General features: G+C 49.5%; 1 protein-coding gene and 1 non-coding gene across 5 annotated transcripts in view; one reads left to right on the top strand and one right to left on the bottom strand.

Annotated features, from left to right (window-relative positions):
* The window catches only part of GRB7 (growth factor receptor bound protein 7), a 138,470-nt gene that overhangs the window by 98,713 nt on the left and 15,030 nt on the right, over positions 1-24,727 (top strand). For all 4 annotated transcript variants that reach the window (XM_060256064.1, XM_060256065.1, XM_060256066.1 and 1 more), the window contains 6 exons: positions 9,742-9,898; positions 12,879-13,000; positions 15,379-15,459; positions 17,501-17,638; positions 18,364-18,474; positions 19,418-19,516. In XM_060256064.1, coding sequence (XP_060112047.1) covers positions 9,742-9,898; positions 12,879-13,000; positions 15,379-15,459; positions 17,501-17,638; positions 18,364-18,474; positions 19,418-19,516 — 708 coding nt within the window. The remainder of the gene's footprint in view (positions 1-9,741; positions 9,899-12,878; positions 13,001-15,378; positions 15,460-17,500; positions 17,639-18,363; positions 18,475-19,417; positions 19,517-24,727) is intronic.
* On the bottom strand, positions 20,533-20,600 carry TRNAS-GGA (transfer RNA serine (anticodon GGA)). The gene has a single exon. It is a non-coding gene; the product is annotated as a tRNA-Ser (tRNA).

Raw genomic sequence — 24,727 nt, 5'->3', positions numbered from 1 at the left:
GTACTTTCACTCTCCCTTCCACCTCTTGCCCTTTTTTTGATGTCACCACAGTCTCATTTCTGAGATCCTCTATATCTTTTTGTAGCTCTTCAATATCTTTTCTAATTTCTTTTTTTTGGAAGCAGTTATCATCTCTTTCATCCCTTTCATTATCCTGGCTTCCATTGCATCTAATTGGTCCTGCTTTTTCTCCAGTGAAGCAGTCCTTGCACGGGTTTGCTTGTGGTCTGACATGTAAAAACACATACAGTTTTGACCTCACCAAATTAAATTTCAACTCAGATTTAAAAGAGTGAGGTTTGTTCTTTCCAATAAGCCTAATTTCGCTGTCCTCAGAGCCTCCTGGGCTCAGATATTAATTTTTAAAGTTTTTATTTTTTTCCAAAATGGCAGTCGCGACTTTCTGCCTCACTTTAAAAAAAATTCCCTTTTTCCTCTAGAGGCTTCTAAAATGGTTATTAACAGTAATGTCCAATAGTATTTACCTTATAATCGTCACCTCTGTCGGCTCCACCAATTTTTAATGTCCCGAACACTTTAAAAATTTTGTTTAAATTTTAGCCCCCTAGCAATGACTGCCAATGTTTTTCTATGATATTATAGTCCTAGAATAGGCTGGCTGCTTCAATGATTTCCCTTTTCCATCCAATACTTCCTGCTTTGCTTGCCACCAAATCCCGTTTTCGCTGGTAGAGAGATCTCACGATGCTTGACGTATTTCCTGTGTTGGCTGTGGGAGCTGCAAATCTATGACGATGGGGCTTTTTCTCCAAAACCGCAAGTAGACAAAACGATAAATTCCTTTCCACTTTTTAGCACTGTCCTTTAAATTTACAAAGTCCAAATTTCGCCCCTTCTCCCCTTCTTCTTCCAAGCTTTCTAGATTTCAATTTCCCACCTGATTTTATTTTGTTTAACTTTAATTAATGAAAGATAGCAATCTGTAACTTTTCTGTAGTTATCCAGATCAGCACCGGTCTTGTATAGCTTTAGATGTTTAGCAGTATCAAAGAAGATTAGGATCCTGTCGCGCTTATGTCAAATAAATGACTCTGGAAACTTCTGCAGATGATGAAAATGCAACTCGTCTCCGGAGACCCCTCAAAGGAGCTCCCCCCGCCCCCCGGGACTCCCTTTTAGCAAAGGTAAATCTCCTCAAAGTTTCCTGTGCATATCTTGGACTGGTCTCTGACTGAGAAAAGTAGACAGTAGGCATTAGATTGCCTTCCACTACCCCGAACAGAAGTTCCAGCCTGCTCCCCTTCTGAGAAGCAGTTCAGCTCGGCATTTTCCAACCCCGGAAGTCTCCATGTGTATCTTTCTTCTGAGGGCTGTTCTCTGCTGTGATTTTGTATTCTCATGAATCAACCAAAGGACAATAGTCTCAGTTTAGTCATTTTAGCTACTAGGGAGAGTTCAGGGTTGCTTTGATCTAGAACCCACTTCTTTGTCTTTTTGGCGGTCCACGGTGTCCGTAAATCTCTCCTCTAACACCACGGCCCCTTTCACATTACCGTTCTAAACTGGATGTTATCTGTTATTGGCCTGGTTCAGAGTGAAATGGTACAGAGACGCGGGTTTCATACAGCGAATTTTGTTCTGTTAATGAGCCATCTCCGAAGCAGCTTGGCCACTTCAAACAGTGTCACCACCCCCCTGAAACTTTTGTTTAATGTTCTAAGTAGAGTGCTACAGTGCTAGACCAATAAAGCACTTCTCAGAGTATCTCAAAAAGTTCAAGAAGGATTGTGCAGCAAAAAAGGGTGGGCTGCTAAAACGATTGCGTCTGAAGTGACACACACACACACAAATCCATTAGCAACCAGCTACCAAAACAGATTACAAAGGCTGTCTAAAAGGGGCCTACATTTCAAAGGAATCAACTTTCTTCCTGTCAGCTTTCTTCACTGCCCAACTTTCACACCCAGACATAGTGACAGGGAATACACTATGGCACGAATTAACTTGATCTTGGTTGCCGGCGATACATCCTCCTACTTAAGAATCTTTTCTAGCTCCTTCATGGCTACCCTTCTTAGTCGCAGCCTCCTTTAAGATTTCTTGGGCGCAGTGTGAGATTTTTGCAAGATCTAAGGGTTTATGCCAGATTTTTACGAAACAGACGTACAAAAAAGCTATCTTTTGGTCACTGCCTAGAATCATAGAAATGGAAGGGACCTCCAGGGTCGTTTAGTCCAACCCCCTGCACAATGCAGGAAACTCACAAATACCTCCCCATAAATTCAGAGGACCCAAGGCCATTCCAGCAGGTGCAAGTGGAGAAGTGGGGAATCAAACCCGGTTCCCCCAGCTAAGAGTCTGAGCACTTAACCACTACACCAAACTGGCTCTCGTGGAGATGTTAAGCTGCTTCGCCATCCAACTGTGCAGATCTGCACAGATTGGACAGATGCGGCCTTTGGAAACAGGCACCCCCTCCAGACGCATAATTCCTTTCATCCGTTGCAGGGAAGAGGTTAATAGCCCCATCCCCAGCCTCCTAATCTTGAGAAGGGGGATGATTATGGGCCTCTTCTGCGGGGGTGAAAAAACCTTTGTCCAGTCAGTTAGCTTGTCTGGTCTTCAGAAGCCGTCACAACTCCCTGCCAGTTTGTAGCTTTGCTGGCAGCGCAGACTGGAGATTACCTCGAAGGTGTTTATATGAAGCTTGACAGCCGAATCTCGGCCTTCCTTTTCGTCTGGGGAGGGGAGGACATTCTAATCTGTCCCCTGGGACCGGAGCCAGGGTGGCTGGTGCTATTCTGGGAGCCTTTTTTTTTTTAAAAAAGAGAGACCAATGACTTTCCCACACTTTCCCCCACCCCTTGGGTGGATCAATTTCCCTTCCCAGCATCTCACCAGGGACGGAAAGAGCTGACTCAAGGTTTGGCCCCATGGACACGCAGATGGACCTTGTAGTTAGGGATTCCAGCTTCCAGGCTTGACCTGGAGAAGTGAGGTGGACCATACGCTGAACATGAGTCAACAGTGTGATGCGGTGGCTAAAAAGGCAAATGCAGTTTTCTAGTGTCCAGATCACGTGAAGTGATGGTCTCGCTTTACTCTGCTCTGGTAAGACCTCCCCTGGTGTCTCGCGTTCAGTTTGGGGCACCACATTTTAAGGATATAGACGCAATGGAATGGGTCCAGAGGAGGGTGACAAAGATGGTGAGGGGTCTGGAGACCAAGTCTTATGAAGAAAGGTTGAAGGAGCTGGGCATATTTAGCTTGGAGAGGAGGAAGCTGAGAGGTGATAGGATCACCATCTTCAAGTACCTGAAGGGCTGTCATATAGAGGATGGTGTGGAATTGTTTTCTGTGGCCCCAGAAGGTAGAACCAGATCCAAAGGGTTGAAATTAAATCTAAAGTGTTTCCGGCTCAACATTAGGAAGAACTTCCTGACCGTTAGAGCGGTTCCTCGGTGGAACAGGCTTCCTCGGGAGGTGGTGGGCTCTCCTTCCTTGGAGGTTTTTCAACAGAGGCTAGATGGCCATCTGACCGCAATGAGGATCCTGTGAATTTAGGGGGAGGTATTTGCGAGTTTCCTGCATTGTGCAGGGAGTTGGACTAGATGACCCTGGGGGATCCCTTCCAACTCTATGATTCTGTATGATTTCAAGAGAGAAGTGCCTTCTCCAAGCTGGCAGACAGGGCGGTGGGGGCTTTGAGAGCGCGCAGTACGTGTGAAAGAGCCACATGTGGCTCCCGAGCCGCAGTTTGGCCACCCCTGAACTAGACCCAACCTCTATTCTGCTCTGCCCCAGCCAGCTGCTTCGCGTGTGTGTCCTGTCTAGTCTCGCAGCCTGCCAAGGTTCCTCCAGGACAGGGAGCTGAGCCGCTCGGGCCAGCGGAGTAAACGAATCTGATGTTGTCCAAAGTCCAGCTCCTCTCTCTCCTCTTCCCCCAAGGAGCCCCTGCCCTCGACGAACGCCGTCCAGTTCCAGCAGCGCCGTCTGCAGTTTGCACCCCTCTCCTCTTGCTGGGTCAACCAAACCTTCCGTGACCTGCTTTTCTGGAAAGAAAAAACGCCCCCCTGGCAGTCTTTGCACCTGCCGGGCTGGGGTTGCGCGTATGCGATACTGTAGTTCTGCTTCTGGAGTGCAGAGTCAGGCCTCTCTCACTCCCGCGTGCCCGGCCTTGATACATGCAGCATCAGCACGCGAGCGAGGTCAGGTCGCTCATTACAGACGACTTGTCAGTTCCCATCCAGTATAGCAGTCAGCCATGAGCCAGTTGGGTGCAGCGGTTTGGTCCAGTATAGCAATCAGCCATGAAGAAGAAAAAGAAGATATTGGATTTATATCCCGCCCTCCACTCCGAAGAGTCTCAGAGCGGCTCACAATCTCCTTTACCTTCCTCCCCCACAACAGACACCCTGTGAGGTAGATGAAGAGATTGGATTTATATCCCGCCCTCCACTCCAAAGAGTCTCAGAGCGGCTCACAATCTCCTTTCCCTTCCCCCCCCCCCCACAACAGACACCCTGTGAGGTAGATGAAGATATTGGATTTATATCCCACCCTCCACTCCGAAGAGTCTCAGAGCGGCTCACAATCTCCTTTCCCTTCCTCCCCCACAACAGACACCCTGTGAGGTAGATGAAGAGATTGGATTTATATCCCGCCCTCCACTCCGAAGAGTCTCAGAGCGGCTCACAATCTCCTTTACCTTCCTCCCCCACAACAGACACCCTGTGAGGTAGATGAAGAGATTGGATTTATATCCCGCCCTCCACTCTGAAGAGTCTCAGAGCGCCTCACAAACTCCTTTACCTTCCCCCCCCCCAACAGACACCCTGTGAGGTAGATGAAGATATTGGATTTATATCCCACCCTCCACTCCGAAGAGTCTCAGAGTGCCTCACAATCTCCTTTCCCTTCCTCCCCCACAACAGACACCCTGTGAGGTAGATGAAGATATTGGATTTATATCCCGCCCTCCACTCCGAAGAGTCTCAGAGCGGCTCACAATCTCCTTTCCCTTCCTCCCCCACAACAGACACCCTGTGAGGTAGATGAAGATATTGGATTTATATCCCGCCCTTCACTCCGAAGAGTCTCAGAGCGGCTCGCAATCTCCTTTACCTTCCTCCCCCACAACAGACACCCTGTGAGGTAGATGAAGATATTGGATTTATATCCCGGCCTCCACTCCGAAGAGTCTCAGAGTGGCTCACAAGTTCCTTTCCCTTCCTCCCCTACAACAGACACCCTGTGAGGTAGATGAAGATATTGGATTTATATCCCGCCCTCCACTCCAAAGAGTCTCAGAGCAGCTCACAATCTCCTTTCCCTTCCTCCCCCACAACAGACACCCTGTGAGATGGGTGGGGCTGGAGAGGGCTCTCATAGCAGCTGCCCTTTCAAGGACAATCTCTGCCAGAGCTATGGCTGACCCAAGGCCATTCCAGCAGGTGCAAGTAGAGGAGTGGGGAATCGAACCCGGTTCTCCCAGATAAGAGTCTGCACACTTAACCACTACACCAAACTGGCTCTCCAAACTGGCTGAGCCAGTTTGGTGCAGTGCTTTGGTCCAGTATAGCAGTCAGCCATGAGCCAGTTTGGTGCTCAGGTTTTCTTATCTGAGACGAATGGGTTTGATTCCTCACTCCTCCAGTTGCAGCTGCTGGAATGGCCTTGGGACAGCCATAGCTTTCGCAGCAGTTGTCCTCGAAAGGGCAGCTGCTGTGAGGGTTCTCTCAACCCCACATAAGCACAAAAGAACATAAAAGAAGCCATGTTGAATCAGGCCAGTGGCCCATCCAGTCCAACACTATGGCTGCGATCACAGTCACTAAACAATGCACTTTCAATGCACTTTCCAAGTGGATTTTGCAAGTTCGCACAGTGAAATCCAGTAACGTGCACTGGAAGTGGATTGAAAGTGCATTATTTAGTGTGTGTGATCGCAGCCTCTGTGTCACACAGTGGCCAAAACAAACCCCAGGTGCCATCAGGAGGTCCATCAGTGGGGCCAGGGGGAGCCAGTTTGGTGTAGTGGTGAAGTGCGCCGACTCTTATCTGGGAGAACTGGGTTTGATTCCCCACTCCTGCACTTGCACCTGCTAGCATGGCCTTGGGTCAGCCATAGCTCTGGCAGAGGTTGTCCTTGAAAGGGCAGCTGCTGTGAGAGCCCTCTCCAGCCCCACCTCACAGGGTGTCTGTTGTGGGGGAGGAAGGGAAAGGAGATTGTGAGCCATTCTGAGACTCCTTGGAGTGGAGGGCGGGATATAAATCCAATATCTTCATCTACCTCACAGGGTGTCTGTTGTGGGGGAGGAAGGGAAAGGAGATTGTGAGCCGCTCTGAGACTCTTCGGAGTGGAGGGTGGGATATAAATCCAATATCTTCATCTACCTCACAGGGTGTCTGTTGTGGGGGAAGAAGGTAAAGGAGATTGTGAGCCGCTCTGAGACACTTCGGAGTGGAGGGCGGGATATAAATCCAATATCTTCATCTACCTCACAGGGTGTCTGTTGTGGGGGAGGAAGGTAAAGGAGATTATGAGCCGCTCTGAGACTCTTCGGAGTGGAGGGCGGGATATAAATCCAATATCTTCATCTACCTCACAGGGTGTCTGTTGTGGGGGAGGAAGGTAAAGGAGATAGTGAGCCGCTCTGAGACTCTTCAGAGTGGAGGGCGGGATATAAATCCAATATCTTCTTCTTCTGTTGTGGGGGAGGAAGATAAAGGAGATAGTGAGCTGCTCTGAGACTCTGAGATTCTGAGTGGAGGATGGGATATAAATTCAGTATCATCTTCTTCTTCTTCTTCTTCTCGCTTCCTACACAAGTGATGCCCATTTCCAATTACAGCCGTGGTGCATGGAAAGATCCCTTCACCCTGTTTCACCTTTCCCCAACGGGACAAATTTTACCCCCCCAGCCTGTTCAAATGGGCAACGGTGAGAGCGAGAAGGCCCATATCAGATCTCATTCACTAGCATTCACAGTCCTGATCTGAAGTGAGTGCCGCAGATATAGGAACGGAGGAGACCCACGGCTTTGTGGGGGGGGGTTTTGTAGCAGTTGCTCCTTTGCATATTAGGCCCCACCCTCTGATGTAGCCAATCCTCCAAGAACTTACAGGGCTCTTAGCACAGGGCCTACTGTCAGCTCTTGCAGGATTAGCTACATCAGGGGTGTGTGGCCTAATAGGCAAAGGAGGTCCTGCTAGAATTCCTCACAGGGCTCTTCTTACAGGGCCTACTGTAAGCTCCAGGAGGATTGGCTACATCAGGGGTGTGTGGCCTAATAGGCAAAGGAGGTCCTGCTAGAATTCCTCACAGGGCTCTTCTTACAGGGCCTGCTGAGAGCTCCAGGAGGACTGGCTACATCAGGGGTGTGTGGCCTAATAGGCAAAGGAGGTCCTGCTAGAATTCCTCACAGGGCTCTTCTTACAGGGCCTACTGTAAGCTCCAGGAGGATTGGCTGCATCAGGGGTGTGTGGCCTAATAGGCAAAGGAGGTCCTGCTAGAATTCCTTACAGGGCTCTTCTCACAGGGCCTACTGTAAGCTCCAGGAGGATTGGCTGCATCAGGGGTGTGTGGCCTAATAGGCAAAGGAGGTCCTGCTGCAAAAAAGGAAAAAACCCTGCCAACTCCAGAGCCAGTTGCTAATTCCAGGCCCACATAGAAATGATAGTGGTGTCTGTGCACGTGCAGAATGCTTTCCCCCCCACAGCATTAAGCAACCACAGCTGAAGCAAGTGTCAACCGGCACCATCTCATTTGGGAAATCCAGCGACATGCCCAGGTGACGGGTCAGGCATTTACACAGCAGTGCCGCTTGAACGATTGATTGGCTCCCCCTTGTGGAACCGTGGAGTCACAGCAGCACACCTATCGCACGCAGCAGAGAAACTTTGCAGCGCTTGATCGGAGAGGGCTCTTTGGCACCTGCAAAAGCCGCTCCTTGGTTTTGCAGATGGAGAGACATAATTTGAGCAAACAAAGAGGCCGGCAGAAGAAAGTTTTCTCTATGGAGACGCCCACTCAAAAGGCCTGTTGTTTGTAGCCCACGCTCCAGAGGCCAGCAAGAGAGGGCTGTGATTGACTGGATTTAAGCCATAAATTTATGCTTAAAAATGTTTTAAGAAACAGCATCTGGGCCAAAGGATTTAAGACAAGTGAACGGAAGCAAGTTACACAATGGATACTTGACATACAGGGTGAGGCTGTGGCTCAGTGGTAGAACATCTGCTTGGCATGCAGAAGGTCCCGGGTTCAATCTCCCGTGTCTCTACTTAAAAGTTCTGGGAATGGGTGATGTGAAAAAAACTCAGCCTGAGACCCCAGAGAGCCACTGCCAGCCTGAGCAGACTTTGAAGAAGAAGAAGATACTGGATTTATACCCCACCCTATACTCTGAATCTCAGAGCAGTCACAATCTCCTCTACCTCCCTCCCACTCACAACAGACACCTTGCGAGGTGGGTGGGGCTGACAGAGCTTTTACAGCAGCTGCCCTTTCAAGGGCCAATCCTACGAGACCTAAGGCTGACCCAAGGCCATTCCAGCAGCTGCAGGTGGAGGAGTGGGGAATCAAACCCAGTTCTCCCAGATAAGAGTCCGCGCACTTCACCACTACACCAAACTGGCTCTCTTTGATGGATCAGGGGTTCAGTGTAAGGCAGCTTCATGTGCATAGGATTTGCTACCCTAAGATACAGCGATGGGCTGGCACGGTGGATGGTTTTTAAAAGCCTTCGAAATGGACGGAGGCTCGGACTAATTCCCCGCTAGCCTTACACCGCTCTCGCGCTCCTCTTCTCCGCGGGGCTTCCGTCGGATTTCGCACTAGCTGCCCAAGGGCTGTAGCTAGCTTTGCCTTTTTCGCGCGGCAAACAGAAGCTGGTTTTTAGAGGATCTTGTTTGCAACGCAAAACAGGCGGAGCGAGTTGCAGTCCTGGGACGGATAGCGTGAAATCCGACGGAAGCCCCGCGGAGAAGAGGAGCGTGAGAGCGCCATAAAGTTAGTGGGAAATCTGTCTCGGTGTTCTTGTAGCTCTCGAGGACCTGTCTACCTTAGGGACCGCCTCTCCCCATATGAACCCCAGAGAGCACTGAGGTCAGCAGGGAAGAACCTGCTGACTATCCCCGGGCCAAAGGAGGTAAGACTCCAGAGCACTCGTACTCGGGCCTTTTCTGTCATGGCCCCACAGCTCTGGAACCAGCTCCCAGAAGAAATGCGGGCCCTGCGGGACTTGGAACAGTTCCGCAGGGCCTGCAAGACCATCTTGTTCCAGACGGCCTTCACCAGCTGAAACTACTAAACTACCTAGTAAACTTGCCGGCGATTGTAGCACAAAGTATTAATGTTTTTAGAATTTTAACGGATTTTAATTAACTGTAATTATTTGTTATTTATTGTATATTGTATGTATTGAGCTTTGCTGTTAGCCGCTTCGGTCGGGGAGGGCAGGATACAAATAAAATGTGACTGACTGACTGACTCTGTGTCGCTCTACACAATTTGATCTGGCAGGGCTGTTCTCAAGGGGGTGTTTCCCCATCCCTTCTTGGCATGGCCAGCCCTAGATTGTCTGGCACCCCAGGCAAGGTTAACTTCCGGTGCATCCCCCCCCCCCCCGCACTAATAACGTCACCGAGTCACATGAGGGGGTGCCCGATTTGATGCACCCAGAGGGCTGGCGCCCTAGGCAATCGCTGGGCCTCAGTCTCGGCCAGGGCAACGTCATCCTTCTGCCGTTCACCCCTCCTTGTCTTTCCCCCCCCCCGCAGGTGGTCAAGGTGTACAGCGAAGACGGCACATGCCGCTCCCTGGAGGTCACGGCGGGCACCACGGCTCGCCATGTCTGCGAGATGCTGGTGCAGAAGACCCACGCTTTGCACGACGACTGCTGGTCTCTCGTAGAAGCCTATCAGCACTTAGCTCTAGGTGAGGAGGGGAGAGAGAGAGCGGTGTCCGAAGGAGGCTGCGGTAGTGTGGAGGGTATGGCTGTAGGTGTGGCAGAAGGCAGAATCACAGGGCTTAGTTATGCATTTGTTTTAAAATTTTGGGTGCCCGCCTTTCTCCGGAGCATCTCAGACTTGCCGAGGATCCCCATGGTCCATCTAACTCAGAGGTCTCCAACACGGTGCCTTTGGGCACCGCACAGGGCCAATCCTAGACTGCTTAGCACTCTAGGCAAGGCTTACTTCAGGCACACACACACACGATTATCCCATCCCACCTTGTTCTCCATGTCTTTTGGGCTTGTCGCCCGTTGCAAGCCAAGGAGTTGCTTGCTTTCGGGGCCTTGCTCCATTGCCCCGTGTTCTGTGGGTTTCATCAGCAACTTGTGATCTGGTTACTTCTGACCTTTCCAGCTCTCCAGTGGGAGTTGCCCAGTATTTGCTCGGACTAATTCTCCACTAGCCTTATGCCGCTCTCACGCTCCTCTTCTCCGCGGGGCTTCCGTCGGATTTCACACTAGCTGCCCAAGGGCCGCAACTAGCTTTGCCTTTTTCGCGCGGCAAACAGAAGCTGGTTTTTAGAGGATCTTGCTTGCGACGCAAAACAGGTGGAGCGAGTTGCAGTCCTGGGACGGATAGCGTGAAATCCGACGGAAGCCCCACGGAGAAGAGGAGCGTGAGAGCGGCATAAAGTTAGTGGGAAATCTGTCTCGGGAGAGCCAGTTTGGTGTAGTGGTTAAGTGTGCGGACTCTTATCTGGGAGAACCGGGTTTGATTCCCCACTCCTCCACTTGCACCTGCTGAAATGGCCTTGGGTCAGCCATAGCTCTGGCAGAGGTTGTCCTTGAAAGGGCAGCTGCTGTGAGAGCCCTCTCCAGCCCCACCCACCTCACAGGGTGTCTGTTGTGGGGGAGGAAGGTAAAGGAGATTGTGAGCCGCTCTGAGACTCTTCGGAGTGGAGGGCGGGATATAAATCCAATATCATCTTCTTCTTCTATTTGCTCGCTGGTGGATGGCCCAGATCGATGGGGTTGGTGACTGGGGGTGTGGCTGGTGTGTTGCGTAGGGGCTATCGTAATTTTGGGTCAGGGCAATGAATATCTGATCGGTTCTTCGGTGGGGTTGTCTTGACTGCCTTTTTGGCCAGTGTGATTTTTTTACTCGGTTTCACCCATTTTGGATCCTGTCTATGTTTTATCCCATTAAAGGGTTATTTTTAATGTTTAATCATGTCCCCCTTTTACTGTAAAATGTCATTCTTTTTTGTTGTCTGTGATACTCAAGATTAAGATTATTGTCCTTTTTATCCCTATCATTATTAATCATCAATTGGTGTTAACAATTCGATGTATCTATATTGTTTTATCTTGACATATGGGCAAATTGTATGCTTATTCCTTTCTGTAAGCTGCTGTTATGCCATTAAAGGTTATTGGAATTGGACCCCCTCCCCTCGATAACATCACCGAGTCACATGGGGCACCTAATTTGGCACTCCCAGAAGGCTGGCGCCCTACACGATCGCCTAGTTCCCTAGTTCCCAAGATGATCCCTAGGGGAGGGATGGTAGCTCAGTGGTGGAGCATCTGCTTGGTAAGCAGAAGGTCCCAGGTTCAATCCCTGGCATCTCCAAAAAAGGGTCCAGGCAAATAGGCGTGAAAAATCTCAGCTTGAGACCCTGGAGAGCCGCTGCCAGTCTGAGTAGGCAATACTGACTTTGATGGACTCAGGGTCTGATTCAGTAGAAGGCAGCTTCATATGTTCGTATGTAGCTGGCTTAGTGGCCAGGCCAGCCCTAGCTCCATGGTGCCTGCCAAGTATTTTTAGAAAGCAAGCGTGAATAGGTATGGCTGCTTCCCAGCAGGACTTCCAGTCAGCTGTGCAGATGAGGGATGGGTGTGAACAGCATTTCTATAGTTCAGTTTGTGACCCCTTGCTTTCTGCTGTCTTCACCTTTGGCAGGGAGCAGAGAGCAGAGACTTAAATGGCTCAGGGCAGGGAGCAGAAAGCAGAGACTTAAATGGCTCAGGGCAGGGAGCAGAAAGCAGAGACTTAAATGGCTCAGGGCAGGGAGCAGAAAGCAGAGACTTAAATGGCTCAGGGCAGGGAGCAGAAAGCAGAGACTTAAATGGCTCAGGGCAGGGAGCAGAAAGCAGAGACTTAAATGGCTTAGGGCAGGGAGCAGAAAGCAGAGACTTAAATGGCTCAGGGCAGGGAGCAGAAAGCAGAGACTTAAATGGCTCAGGGCAGGGAGCAGAAAGCAGCGACTTAAATGGCTCAGGGCAGGGAGCAGAAAGCAGCGACTTAAATGGCTCAGGGCAGGGAGCAGAAAGCAGAGACTCAGGGCAGGGAGCAGAAAGCAAGGAAAGCTGCTGCTGGTCTTGAGTAGACCATACTGGCTTGGCTGGACCAAGGGTCTGATTCGGTAGAAGGCAGCTTTGTGTATCCACGTAACCTGGCCTTTGAATACAGAGAGTACATTTCCACGGGCCCAGCAGAGACGTTATGCAAAGCCGTGGCTTAACTAAGCTAACAATGTGTAGCGTTGAGTCCGGCGGTGCCTTTAGGACCAACAAAGCTTTATTCAAGATGTGAGCTTTCGTGTGCACGCACACTTCCTCAAACGCGTGTGCATTTGCGCAAAAGCTCACACCTTGAATTAAACTTCATTGGTCTCAAAGTATGTCCTGCTGCTTCAAACCAATACAGCTGCCCACTTGGATCTCTGTCTAATGTGATTGTCTGCATGCAGGCTTAAAATGTTTATTTTTATTTGTTTGGAAAAGGTATTCGCTACCTCTCTAGAGATCCACTCACAAATCTTCCATTTTTAAAAATCCTAGCCTCCATGTTTAATGGCCACTGTCTCCTCCCCCTCCTCCCGTCCTTATCTCTGCCAGCTAAAATGGGGAAGAGCTGCGAGGAGAGATTTTAACCTGTTCTCTCCCCCTTTGCTTCCTCAGAGCGATGCCTGGAAGATCATGAGTCCGTGGTGGAAGTCCAGGCCACGTGGCCTGTTGGGGGCGACAGCAGGTTTGTCTTCCGGAAGAACTACGCCAAGTATGAGCTGTTCAAGAGCTCACCGGTGAGTGGGATCGATGGATGGACCATAATGCTGGAAGGGGAGAACTTTCCTCCCCTCCCCCCCAGTTTGATGAGGGATGGTGGCTCAGTGGTAGAGCATCTGCTTGGGAAGCAGAAGGTCCCAGGTTCGATCCCTGGCATCTCCAAAAAAGGGTCCAGGCAAATAGGTGTGAAAAACCTCAGCTTGAGACCCTGGAGAGCCGCTGCCAGTCTGAGAAGACAATACTGACTTTGATGGACCAAAGGTCTGATTCAGTATAAGGCAGCTTCATATGTTCATATGAGGAAGCCATCTGAGTCTTCTTTCCTAAATAGTTCTGCAAGGAGAAGTTTATGTACAGTGAAGGCTCATTCCCTACCACTTTGGTTTGGGTGCTACATTAAACCACTTTTGTGTGCAGTTCTTGGATCTCCCCCCCACCCCTTCTGTGATGCTGAAGTTTTATCTCCACAGCTGTACAGCAAGCTTTTTCACTTCCTACAATTTGTAGGAATTTTCTTATTCACTTCATTTTTTTATTTTATTCGTTTCATTTATAATGTACTTTCTCATCAAGAGTCAAGGTGGATTACACGTTTTTAAAAACCATCTAGTAAGAAAGCAATGGGGCAGCGATGCTCTGAAGTTTGGTGCTTGGGGGGCCACAGTGGGAGGGCTTCTGGAGTTCTGGCCCCACTGGTGGGCCTCCTGATGGCACCTGGCTGTTTGGCCACTGCGACATAGAGTGTTGGATTGGATGGACCAAGCTTAGGATTTTTAAATAGTAATTAACAGTGCCCCCCCTAAGCACCAGCTTCACTGGACTTCTTCATCGTGGACATTCGATGAAATTGCTGATCAGCCAGGTTAAAACGGATAAAAGGAAGTACTTCTTCACCCAAAGGGTGATTGGCATGTGGAATTCACTGCCACAGGAGGTGGTGGTGGCCACAAGCATAGCCACCTTCAAGAGGGGTTTAGATAAAAATATGGAGCAGAGGTCCATCAGTGGCTATTAGCCACAGTGTGTGTGTATATATAAAAAATTTTTGCCATTGTGTGACACAGAGTGTTGGACTGGATGGGCCATTGGCCTGATCCAACATGGCTTCTCTTATGTTCTTATGACTTAGAAAGGTGTAGCCCTCCTTATTCCCTTCAGTTTAGCGTAGTGGTTTGGTGTAGTGGTTAAGTATGTGGACTTTTATCTGGGAGAACCGGGTTTGATTCCCTGCTCCTCCACTTGCAGCTGCTGGAATAGCCTTGGGTCAGCCATAGCTCTGGAAGAGCTGCCCTTGAAAGGGCAGCTGCTGTGAGAGCCCTCTCAGCCCCACCCACCTCACAGGGTGTCTGTTGTGGGGGTGGAAGATAAAGGAGATGTTGAGCTGCTCTGAGACTCTGAAATTTGGAGTGGAGGGTGGGATATAAATCCAATATCTTCTTCCAAAAAAATGCCTTCCTAAAAATTCCGCTTCACATATTCTGCAGAATGATGAGAGCAGGGGGATCTCTGGGACCCTCAACAGAACATGCTCAGGTCACCTGTTGATCTTCCCTTTCTTCCACTTTTAAGTGTCTGTGGCTCCAATGATGGATTTCATAGAATAGAATCATAGAGTTGGAAGAGACCTCCAGGGTCATCTAGTCCAACCCCCTGCACAGTGCAGAATATAGACAAATACCTCCCCCAGCACACACGTCGTGCCCCCTGCTCCATGCCCAGAAGTTGGCAAAAAAAGCTCCAGGATCCCTGGCCAAACTGGCCTGGAGATAAAAAATGCTTCGTGACCCCAAAGTAGAAGAAGAAGAAGAAGATATTGGATTTATATCCCGCCCTCCACTCCGAAGAGTCTCAGAGCGGCTCACAATCTCCTTTCCCTTCCTCCCCCACAACAGACACCCTGTGAGGTAGATGAAGATATTGGATTTATATCCCGCCCTCCACTCCGAAGAGTCTCAGAGCGGCTCACAATCTCCTTTCCCTTCCTCCCCCACAACAATCACCCTGTGAGGTGGGTGGGGCTGGAGAGGGCTCTCACAGCTGCTGCCCTTTCAAGGACAACCTCTGCCAGAGCTATGGCTGACCCAAGGCCATGCTAGCAGGTGCAAGTGGAGGAGTGGGGAATCAAACCCGGTTCTCCCAGATAAGAGTCCGCACACTTAACCACTACACCAAACTAGCGATCGGCATTACCCTGAGTGTGTAAGAAAAGGCCATGAGAACTAAGCACTCATGCTGACGTATCTGTTCTATCCTGAATATTTTTAGCATTATTCGCCAAGTGGAACGGGATCAGATTTTATACCGGGGGTGTGTGCATGGCAGGGACAGGACTTTGAACCTTTTTCTTGTTTGTCGTGCTTTGGGGCTCACCTCTTCCCTTCTTCCCCGACTGCAGCAGTCGCTGTTCCCCGAAGTCATGGTCTCCAGCTGCCTGGACACAGCCAACAAGGGCATGTCCCACTCAGAACTCATCCAGGTACTCGCCTCCCGTTCGTCTTCCCTGCCTGCAAACCCTTCGTAGGTGTCCTCCCCTCCCCCTGAACTGCACGCGGGCAGAATTTTTCTAGGCAAGGGTAAAGAAGGTGAAGCTGTTTGGCTTAGAAACAAAGACAGTAATTCAAAGGGGTAATTTTTAATAAAGGGCCTTTTCTGTGCGGGCAATTTTGTGTGTGTGTCGGGAGGAACAGGAAAGCCTTGCATCGAAGGGGAACATCCACATGATCGCAACTCTCATGCCTAAGTCTTCCCTTTTATTAGGGTTTGTAGAATCTTTTGGGCTCAAGTGCCGTGTTCTACTGGAGAAAGTTTTTCTTCCAGACATTTCGTTCTCAGCTGCGGAGGACATCATCAGTGGCGTTGCAGCCGGAGCAGGCGCTCTGACCTTCTTGGCTGCTGTGCATTGAGTGAGGCCAGGGCTGCTGGAGAGCTGCTATTTCTAGGCTGGAGGGGGTGTGGTGAGAGGGCAATTGGTTTGTGAATGTACCCATTGTTTGGTGGGGCTTCCTGGAAGGGTGGTGATAAGGAAGCTTCTCTGTTCTATTGAGATTTACAAACACCAGCACAATTTTAACAGAAAAGAAGAAGGCATTTCCATCCACCATTCTTGGTATCCAGCTCTGCAAAACACCCTACAGACTACAAATTGCAGAAGGTCACAGAACAACCAGCACATTCCAGAGAACAATCAGCACAATCAACAACCATCTTCCTTATCGTCACACCCCGCCCAACCCTCCCAGCAATCAACACAGAACAATGGTCATATTCCACAGCCAGTTTCCTTATCACCACCCTTCCAGGAAGCTCCCCCAAACAATGGGTACATTCACAAACCAATTGCCCTCTCACCACACCCCTCCAGCCTAGAAATAGCAGCTCTCCAGCAGCCCTGGCCTCACTCAATGCACAGCAGCCAAGAAGGTCAGAACGCCTGCTCCGGCTGCAACGCCACTGATGATTTCCTCCGCAGCTGAGAACGAAACGTTTGGAAGAAAAACTTTCTCCAGTAGAACACGGCACTTGATCCCGAAAGATTCTACAAACCCTAATGATGATACCAGCCATGAAAACCTGAAATCTTTGATCTTCCCTTTTAAATAGACTCCCTAAGCGCTTCAGGGGCCCATGCTGATTGGGATCCCAGCCCCAGGAGAAGAGGCGTGTCTGCCTCCCCCCCCCTCCCCGTGTGCTGGTTTCCTGAGCTAAAATGTCCCCAAGGGCAGAGTTTGTCCCATCCACTGGGCAGGCCTAGGTGGCTGCCTAGGGCGTGGGTCAGGGGTCACCAAATTGGACTCTCCCCCCACCTCCAGGGCAATTAATATTGCCCGGGAGGAGAGGCCCCTGGGAGCCAGGAAAAGGCTGCACGCCACCTGGCCTCCTCCGCGGCGCCTGCCCCTTTCTGCCACCCCTGCAGGCAAAGCCAGCGGGCAGGGAGGGCACATGCACCAACGTGGCAACATGGGTTTTTGTCTTTTCTGTTGTGCCCCCTGCGCAAGCACCAGTCGTTTCCGACTCTGGGGTGACGTCGCATCGCGACTTCCCTGCAAATTTAAACTGCGGGTTTTTATGACGGACGCACAACAGAAAAGACAAAAACCCCAAAGCAGCAGGGACACACAAGTGGCGAAAATGAGAACACAGAAGAGCACAGAGTTACTTGGGCTGGCGTGCTCCCGAGCCATTTTGATGGCCCAATCCACCATTTGCGGTCAACATTCTTCCCGTTGCAGTTGTTTTCTGACGTTTTGACTTTATGCAGATTCTGAGCGGTGCAATCCTTTGTGCAGTCAATGCCCTTCTAAGGCAGTTGAAGTCAGTGGGCTTAGAAGGGTGTAACTCTGCAAAGGATTGCACTCTCGTTCTATGTTTTGATTTCCTCATGCTGTGTTTGCAAGTGTTTCTAACATATTGGCTTTGGATGCTCTGTGCCTAGTGGAAAGACAAAACGGAAATGCTTTCAGTAATCAAGAGGTGCTGCGAATGGAACTATCAATGCTGTTTCTCTTTCCCTCTTTCAGAATGTACTAAATTCGGGAAGCTGCCCTGAAATCCAAGGGTTCCTGCACATGAAGGAAGTGGGGCGCAAAGTGTGGAAAAGGTTTTACTTCTCCCTGCGGCGTTCCGGGCTGTATTACTCAACAAAAGGCACTTCAAAAGTAAGGGGATTTAATGGGGAGGTGTCTTTTTTTCTGTGCGCGAGCCAAGCTTATATTTTCTTCTTCCTTCTGGCCACATTTCTCTGCTTCCACCCAGATATTTTGCTCTGCCTCTATTTACTGGTTTTATTTCATTCAAAACGCTTATTAGCTGCTTTTCTACTTCACCAAACTCAGGGCGGCTTACGACGTTAACAAGCGATAACTATAAAAATAAATAAATAAATAAATAAACACAGCTGCATATGCACTGGGGTCAAAAACACACAACATTAGAATAAGACAGAGAAATGAAATGAATCAAATGAAGCCCTAAATAAGACTGGCTTGAACTGCCTCCTGAAAATGGAAAGTGAGGGGGTCAGGCACATCTCCCTTGGGGAGACTGATCCATGATTGGGGGGCTGCCACTGAAAAGGCCCTCTCTCTGTGTCACGAGCTTCTGTGATTGGTGGGGTGGTCAGGAGGGCGTCTCCCTGCTGTTCTGGGCAGCATTCACATGGTACCGTCCTCTTCCTGCTCTGCTTCTATGTCCCACCCCCCCAACCCTTACTTCAATCTTTTCCATACCTGGTTTGATACAATCTCTTTGGAAAGATAGTTGTGAAATCCTTTTTGGATACCGTGTGGGTTGGAACGCGCACATTTTCCAGGTCATGTTCACATCGGCGCCATTTTTTTTTTTTAACCTCAGTCCTTGCCTCTTTTTCTCTTTCCCATGCCAGGACCCTCGGCATCTGCAGTACTGCGTTGATGTGAATGAATCCAACATCTACTACATCGCCCAGGGCAAAAAACAGTACAGCCCGCCCACCGAGTACGGCTTCTGCATCAAGGTAGGTAGGAAGTGGCAGCACCTTCACTGTGCTTCAGATTTCTCTGGTTAAAGCAGGTAGGATTAGGCAGAGACCGAAACCAAACCTTTTCAGGGGGTCTTCTGCATTCTCGTTTTCGTGGCTTGTATGTCCCTGTGGCGTCCAGGGGTTTCTTTTTACTCCTGTGTTTTGCTCCCTCTAGTGGTCAGTTTGATATTACATCGCTGAATATCTGGCATAGTTCCCTTCTGCACTTTAAATCAGCAGAGAGATGCCGAGCATACAGCTGTATAATATCGAATTGACCACTAGAGGGAGCAAAACCTGACAACGAAAAAACCCAAAGCAATAGGGACACAGAAGCAATGAAAATGAGAATTCAGAAGAGCCCTGTGTCATTCAAGAAAATTAATGGGGGGGGGGGGGGAAGAGGTGAGTACCTGAACCCACAGTTAAAAATCTAGTCAGTACACCAAATGTTAACCATTGTTCCGATGGATAACCGCTCCCCCCCCCCCCTCGAATTAAAATTGGAAGCAAGTTTCGCTGTTATGCTTCTTGGTGTAGTGGTTAAGTGTGCTCTCTTATCTGGGAGAACTGGGTTTGATTCCCCTCTCCTCCACCTGCAGCTACTGGAATGGCCTTGGGTCAGCCATGTCTCTCGCAGCTGCTGCGAGAGCCCTCTCAGCCCCACCTACCTCACAGGGTGTCTGTTGTGGGGGAAGAAGATAAAGGAGATTGTAAGCTGCTCTGAGTCTTCTTCCTGGAAAACATTCCGATCAGAATAGTTGAGGGAGGCTTTTCTGTGAACCAGACCTCAGCCCTCAAACATTGGCAGTGATGGTTTAAGAACAGAGCCTCCATACATGTGCAGAATGCTGGCATTGTTCAGAAACTAGGAGAAAGCAATACTGTAGTGTTGTTATGTGGGAGTCCTTCTTCATTTTGTCTCGTTGTTCTGCAGCCCTTCAAAGCACGCAGTGGGGTCAAAGGTCTGAAGCTCTTCTGCAGCGAAGATGAGCAAAGCCGCACCTGTTGGATGGCTGCCTTCCGCCTTTTCAAGGTGCTGGACCACTTAATCCCCCCCCACACACACACACATCCCTGGTTTATTCTTGTCTCTCCTTGAGCTCTTGGTTTGGGAACAGGAAAGGCAACAGTTCCTCAGTGGAACAGGCTTCCTTAGGGGGTGGTGGGCTCTCTTTCCTTGGAAGCTTTTAAACAGAGGCTAGACGGCCATCTGACAACAATGAGGATCCTGTGAATTGAGGGGGAGGCGTTTGTGAGTTTCCTGCATTGTGCAGGGGGTTGGACTAGATGACCCTGGAGGTCCCTTCCAGCTCTGTGATTCTATGAACTGCCTGACCATTAGAGCGGTTCCTCAGTGGAACAGGCTTCCTCCTTGAGAGGTGGTGGGCTCTCCTTCCTTGGAGGTTTTGAAACAGAGGCTAGAGGGCCATCTGACAGCAATGAGGATCCTGTGAATTTAGGGGGAGGTGTTTGTGAGTTTCTTGCATTGTGCAGGGGATTGGACTAGATGACCCTGGAGGCCCCTTCCAACTCTATGATTCTATGAACTGCCTGACCATTAGAGCGGATCCTCAGTGGAACAGGCTTCCTCAGGAGGTGGTGGGCTCTCCTTCCTTGGAGGGTTTTAGCAGAGGCTAGATGGCCATCTGTCAGCAATGAGGATCCTGTGAACTGAGGGGGAGGCGTTTGTGAGTTTCCTGCATTGTGCAGGGGGTTGGACGAGACGACCCTGGAGGTCCCTTCCAACTCTATGATTCTATGAAAGGCAGGGTGATGCCCAGTCCAAACCGGCTCTGTCTTTACCTGAAAATGAAATCCTAAAGAAATTCATTGCCTTCTCAGTCAGTCAAAGGCACTGGGTTTAGAGAGGTGTCACTGTGCTAGGATCGCATTGCAAAACACTCGCTGAACAGTGTGAACATATGAAGCTGCCTTATACTGAATCAGACCCTTGGTCCATCAAAGTCAGTCTTGTCTTCTCAGACTGGCAGCAGCTCTCCAGGGTCTCAAGCTGAGGTTTTTTCACACCTATTTGCCTGGACCCTTTTTTGGAGATGCCAGGGATTGAACCTGGGACCTTCTGCTTTCCAAGCAGATGCTCTTACCACTGAGCCACCGTCCCTCCCGTGTGCTCTAGACCAGAGGGTGTTGAGCTCATTTGTTAGGCAGGCCGGATCTGACATAAGTGGAATTTGGGGGGGCCAGTCCACATGTGCCATAGAATGTAACGCCAGGTAGCAGAGATATAAACTTTATAAAGGGTACGGACAAACACCTTTAATTGTCTTGTGTTAAAAAAGAAAAAGTGTGTGGGGGGGAGACACATGCTGTATTTAGCATCTTGAGGTAGGGTGGAATGGAAGCAATTGCCCCAGTAAGTAGAATTCTCAGTGAGATCGGCAAGTAGAAACTCATGGAGGAATAAAAAAACAACACGGCCCGCTCTGGAGGGCTATGATTGTCAAGTCTCCAAATTCAATAACGAGTCGTTGTTGAAACAAAGTTGCTGGTTTATTGATAAGGATATACTTGGCTAGGTTCAAATTGAAAGACTAAAGATCATACAGTACAATGCCATCATATAAGGTACACTTCAAAGGGATTCTTAAGGGCGGGGCACATTCACACATTGATGTTACAATTTCGTTCTCAGGCCAACTTTGGCCTTGAGCGACTCTTGGCTCCAACCTCCTCCGATGCCCAGCCTGAGAAGGCACAGATTACAGCTTCACATATTCCCATTTCAAAGCGAGACTACATAACAAAGGAAAAGGAAGGGGGGTGAAGGAGAGGCTTAGCTAGCAGCATTGGAATACAGAAAGGCTTTACCCAGAAGGCTCTTTGCCTGAGCCAAAGTACAGTACAGACTTGACCAAGGTTTTACAGAGACTTGACAATGATAATACCACTTCTCTGGCTTTTTTCGTCTTAATAATTCTCATCTTGTCTTCCTGACAAAGAAGCCTGCAAGGTGTTTTAGGTTAAGCCGGACAGATTCCTCATTCATGGCCCACTCCCCAATCCTTATGGTGAAGCTAGGATTTGAACCGCTGTCGTATTCGTAGCCAAGCCCAGTAGTCTTTTCGCAACACTGGCAGATCCTCAAAGGGATTGCAGCAATTTCCAGAGGAGGTTGGGGTTCATAGAATCATAGAGTTGGAAGGGACCTCCAGGATCATCCGATCCAACCCCTTGCACAATGCAGGAAACTCACAAGTACCTTTGCCTAAATTCACAGGACCCTCACTGCTGTCAGATGGCCATCTAGCCTCTGTTTCAAAACCTCCAAGAACGGAGAGCCCACCACCTCCCGAGGAAGCCTGTTCCACTGAGGAACCGCTCTAACAGTCAGGACCTCAGAAGCCTATAAGGGATTCCTCAGTTACATCAATAAAAGTCAGATAAAATACTGTGAAAGTCAGCGTCCTGAGGGTAGCAGTCTCTGCTTAGGGTTGCCAACCTCCGGGTGGTAGCTGGAGATCTCCTGGGACAACAACTCCCCTTCAGGCAAAAGAGATCCATTTACGCAGAGAAAACGGCTACTTTGGAAGGTGGACTCTATAGCTGGGGTGGCCAAACTTCCTTACCATAAGAGCCACATAGAATAACCATCAGATGTTTGAGAGCTGGAAGGCAGGCAGGGAAATAGATGGAGGGGGAAAGAAAGCAACTTTAAATTCATTCTCCATGCTGCCGGCCGATCTGGCTTGGAGAAGTGATTTAAAGAGAGAAATGTCTTCTTCAAGTCAGCCGACGGGGCGGTGAGAGCCACGCAATTTGTGTGAAAGAGCCACACGCGGCTCCCGAGTTGCAGTTTGGCCATCTCTGCTCTATAGCATCATACGCCATTGAAGTCCCTCCCTTCCCTAAACCCCGCCTTCCTCAGGCTCCACCCCCAAAATCTCCAGGATTCGTTGGAACTCTCTGTCTGGGGCAGGGATGCTCTGTATTGTGGGTGCTTGGGGGAGGAGCACAGTGGGAGGGCTTCTAGTGTCCTGGCCCCACTGGTGGACCTCCTGATGGCACTTGGGGGTTTTTTTGGCCATTGTGTGACACAGAGCGTTGGACTGGATGTGCCATGCCTGATCCAACATGGCTTCTCTTATGTTCTTCTGTGACACAGAGTGTTGGACTGGATGGGCCATGCCTGATCCAACATGGCTTCTCTTATGTTCTTCTGTGACACAGAGCGTTGGACTGGATGTGCCATGCCTGATCCAACATGGCTTCTCTTATGTTCTTATGTGACACAGAGCGTTGGACTGGATGTGCCATGCCTGATCCAACATGGCTTCTCTTATGTTCTTCTGTGACACAGAGTGTTGGACTGGATGTGCCATGCCTGATCCAACATGGCTTCTCTTATGTTCTTCTGTGACACAGAGCGTTGGACTGGATGTGCCATGCCTGATCCAACATGGCTTCTCTTATGTTCTTATGTGACACAGAGTGTTGGACTGGATGTGCCATGCCTGATCCAACATGGCTTCTCTTATGTTCTTCTGTGACACAGAGTGTTGGACTGGATGTGCCATGCCTGATCCAACATGGCTTCTCTTATGTTCTTATGTGACACAGAGTGTTGGACTGGATGTGCCATGCCTGATCCAACATGGCTTCTCTTATGTTCTTATGTGACACAGAGTGTTGGACTGGATGTGCCATGCCTGATCCAACATGGCTTCTCTTATGTTCTTCTGTGACACAGAGTGTTGGACTGGATGTGCCATGCCTGATCCAACATGGCTTCTCTTATGTTCTTCTGTGACACAGAGTGTTGGACTGGATGTGCCATGCCTGATCCAACATGGCTTCTCTTATGTTCTTCTGTGACACAGAGTGTTGGACTGGATGTGCCATGCCTGATCCAACATGGCTTCTCTTATGTTCTTATGTGACACAGAGTGTTGGACTGGATGTGCCATGCCTGATCCAACATGGCTTCTCTTATGTTCTTCTGTGACACAGAGTGTTGGACTGGATGTGCCATGCCTGATCCAACATGGCTTCTCTTATGTTCTTCTGTGACACAGAGTGTTGGACTGGATGTGCCATGCCTGATCCAACATGGCTTCTCTTATGTTCTTCTGTGACACAGAGTGTTGGACTGGATGTGCCATGCCTGATCCAACATGGCTTCTCTTATGTTCTTCTGTGACACAGAGTGTTGGACTGGATGGGCCATGCCTGATCCAACATGGCTTCTCTTATGTTCTTCTGTGACACAGAGCGTTGGACTGGATGGGCCATGCCTGATCCAACATGGCTTCTCTTATGTTCTTCTGTGACACAGAGTGTTGGACTGGATGTGCCATGCCTGATCCAACATGGCTTCTCTTATGTTCTTCTGTGACACAGAGTGTTGGACTGGATGTGCCATGCCTGATCCAACATGGCTTCTCTTATGTTCTTCTGTGACACAGAGCGTTGGACTGGATGTGCCATGCCTGATCCAACATGGCTTCTCTTATGTTCTTATGTGACACAGAGCGTTGGACTGGATGTGCCATGCCTGATCCAACATGGCTTCTCTTATGTTCTTATGTGACACAGAGTGTTGGACTGGATGTGCCATGCCTGATCCAACATGGCTTCTCTTATGTTCTTATGTGACACAGAGTGTTGGACTGGATGTGCCATGCCTGATCCAACATGGCTTCTCTTATGTTCTTCTGTGACACAGAGTGTTGGACTGGATGTGCCATGCCTGATCCAACATGGCTTCTCTTATGTTCTTCTGTGACACAGAGTGTTGGACTGGATGTGCCATGCCTGATCCAACATGGCTTCTCTTATGTTCTTATGTGACACAGAGTGTTGGACTGGATGTGCCATGCCTGATCCAACATGGCTTCTCTTATGTTCTTATGTGACACAGAGTGTTGGACTGGATGTGCCATGCCTGATCCAACATGGCTTCTCTTATGTTCTTCTGTGACACAGAGTGTTGGACTGGATGTGCCATGCCTGATCCAACATGGCTTCTCTTATGTTCTTCTGTGACACAGAGTGTTGGACTGGATGTGCCATGCCTGATCCAACATGGCTTCTCTTATGTTCTTATGTGACACAGAGTGTTGGACTGGATGTGCCATGCCTGATCCAACATGGCTTCTCTTATGTTCTTATGTGACACAGAGTGTTGGACTGGATGTGCCATGCCTGATCCAACATGGCTTCTCTTATGTTCTTCTGTGACACAGAGTGTTGGACTGGATGTGCCATGCCTGATCCAACATGGCTT

This window comes from Heteronotia binoei, chromosome 15, assembly GCF_032191835.1.
Source record: "Heteronotia binoei isolate CCM8104 ecotype False Entrance Well chromosome 15, APGP_CSIRO_Hbin_v1, whole genome shotgun sequence".
In the NCBI taxonomy this organism is placed as follows: Eukaryota; Metazoa; Chordata; class Lepidosauria; order Squamata; family Gekkonidae; genus Heteronotia; species Heteronotia binoei.
Note: the sequence above shows the minus strand (reverse complement) of the source record. Positions and strands in the feature narration are given on the sequence as shown.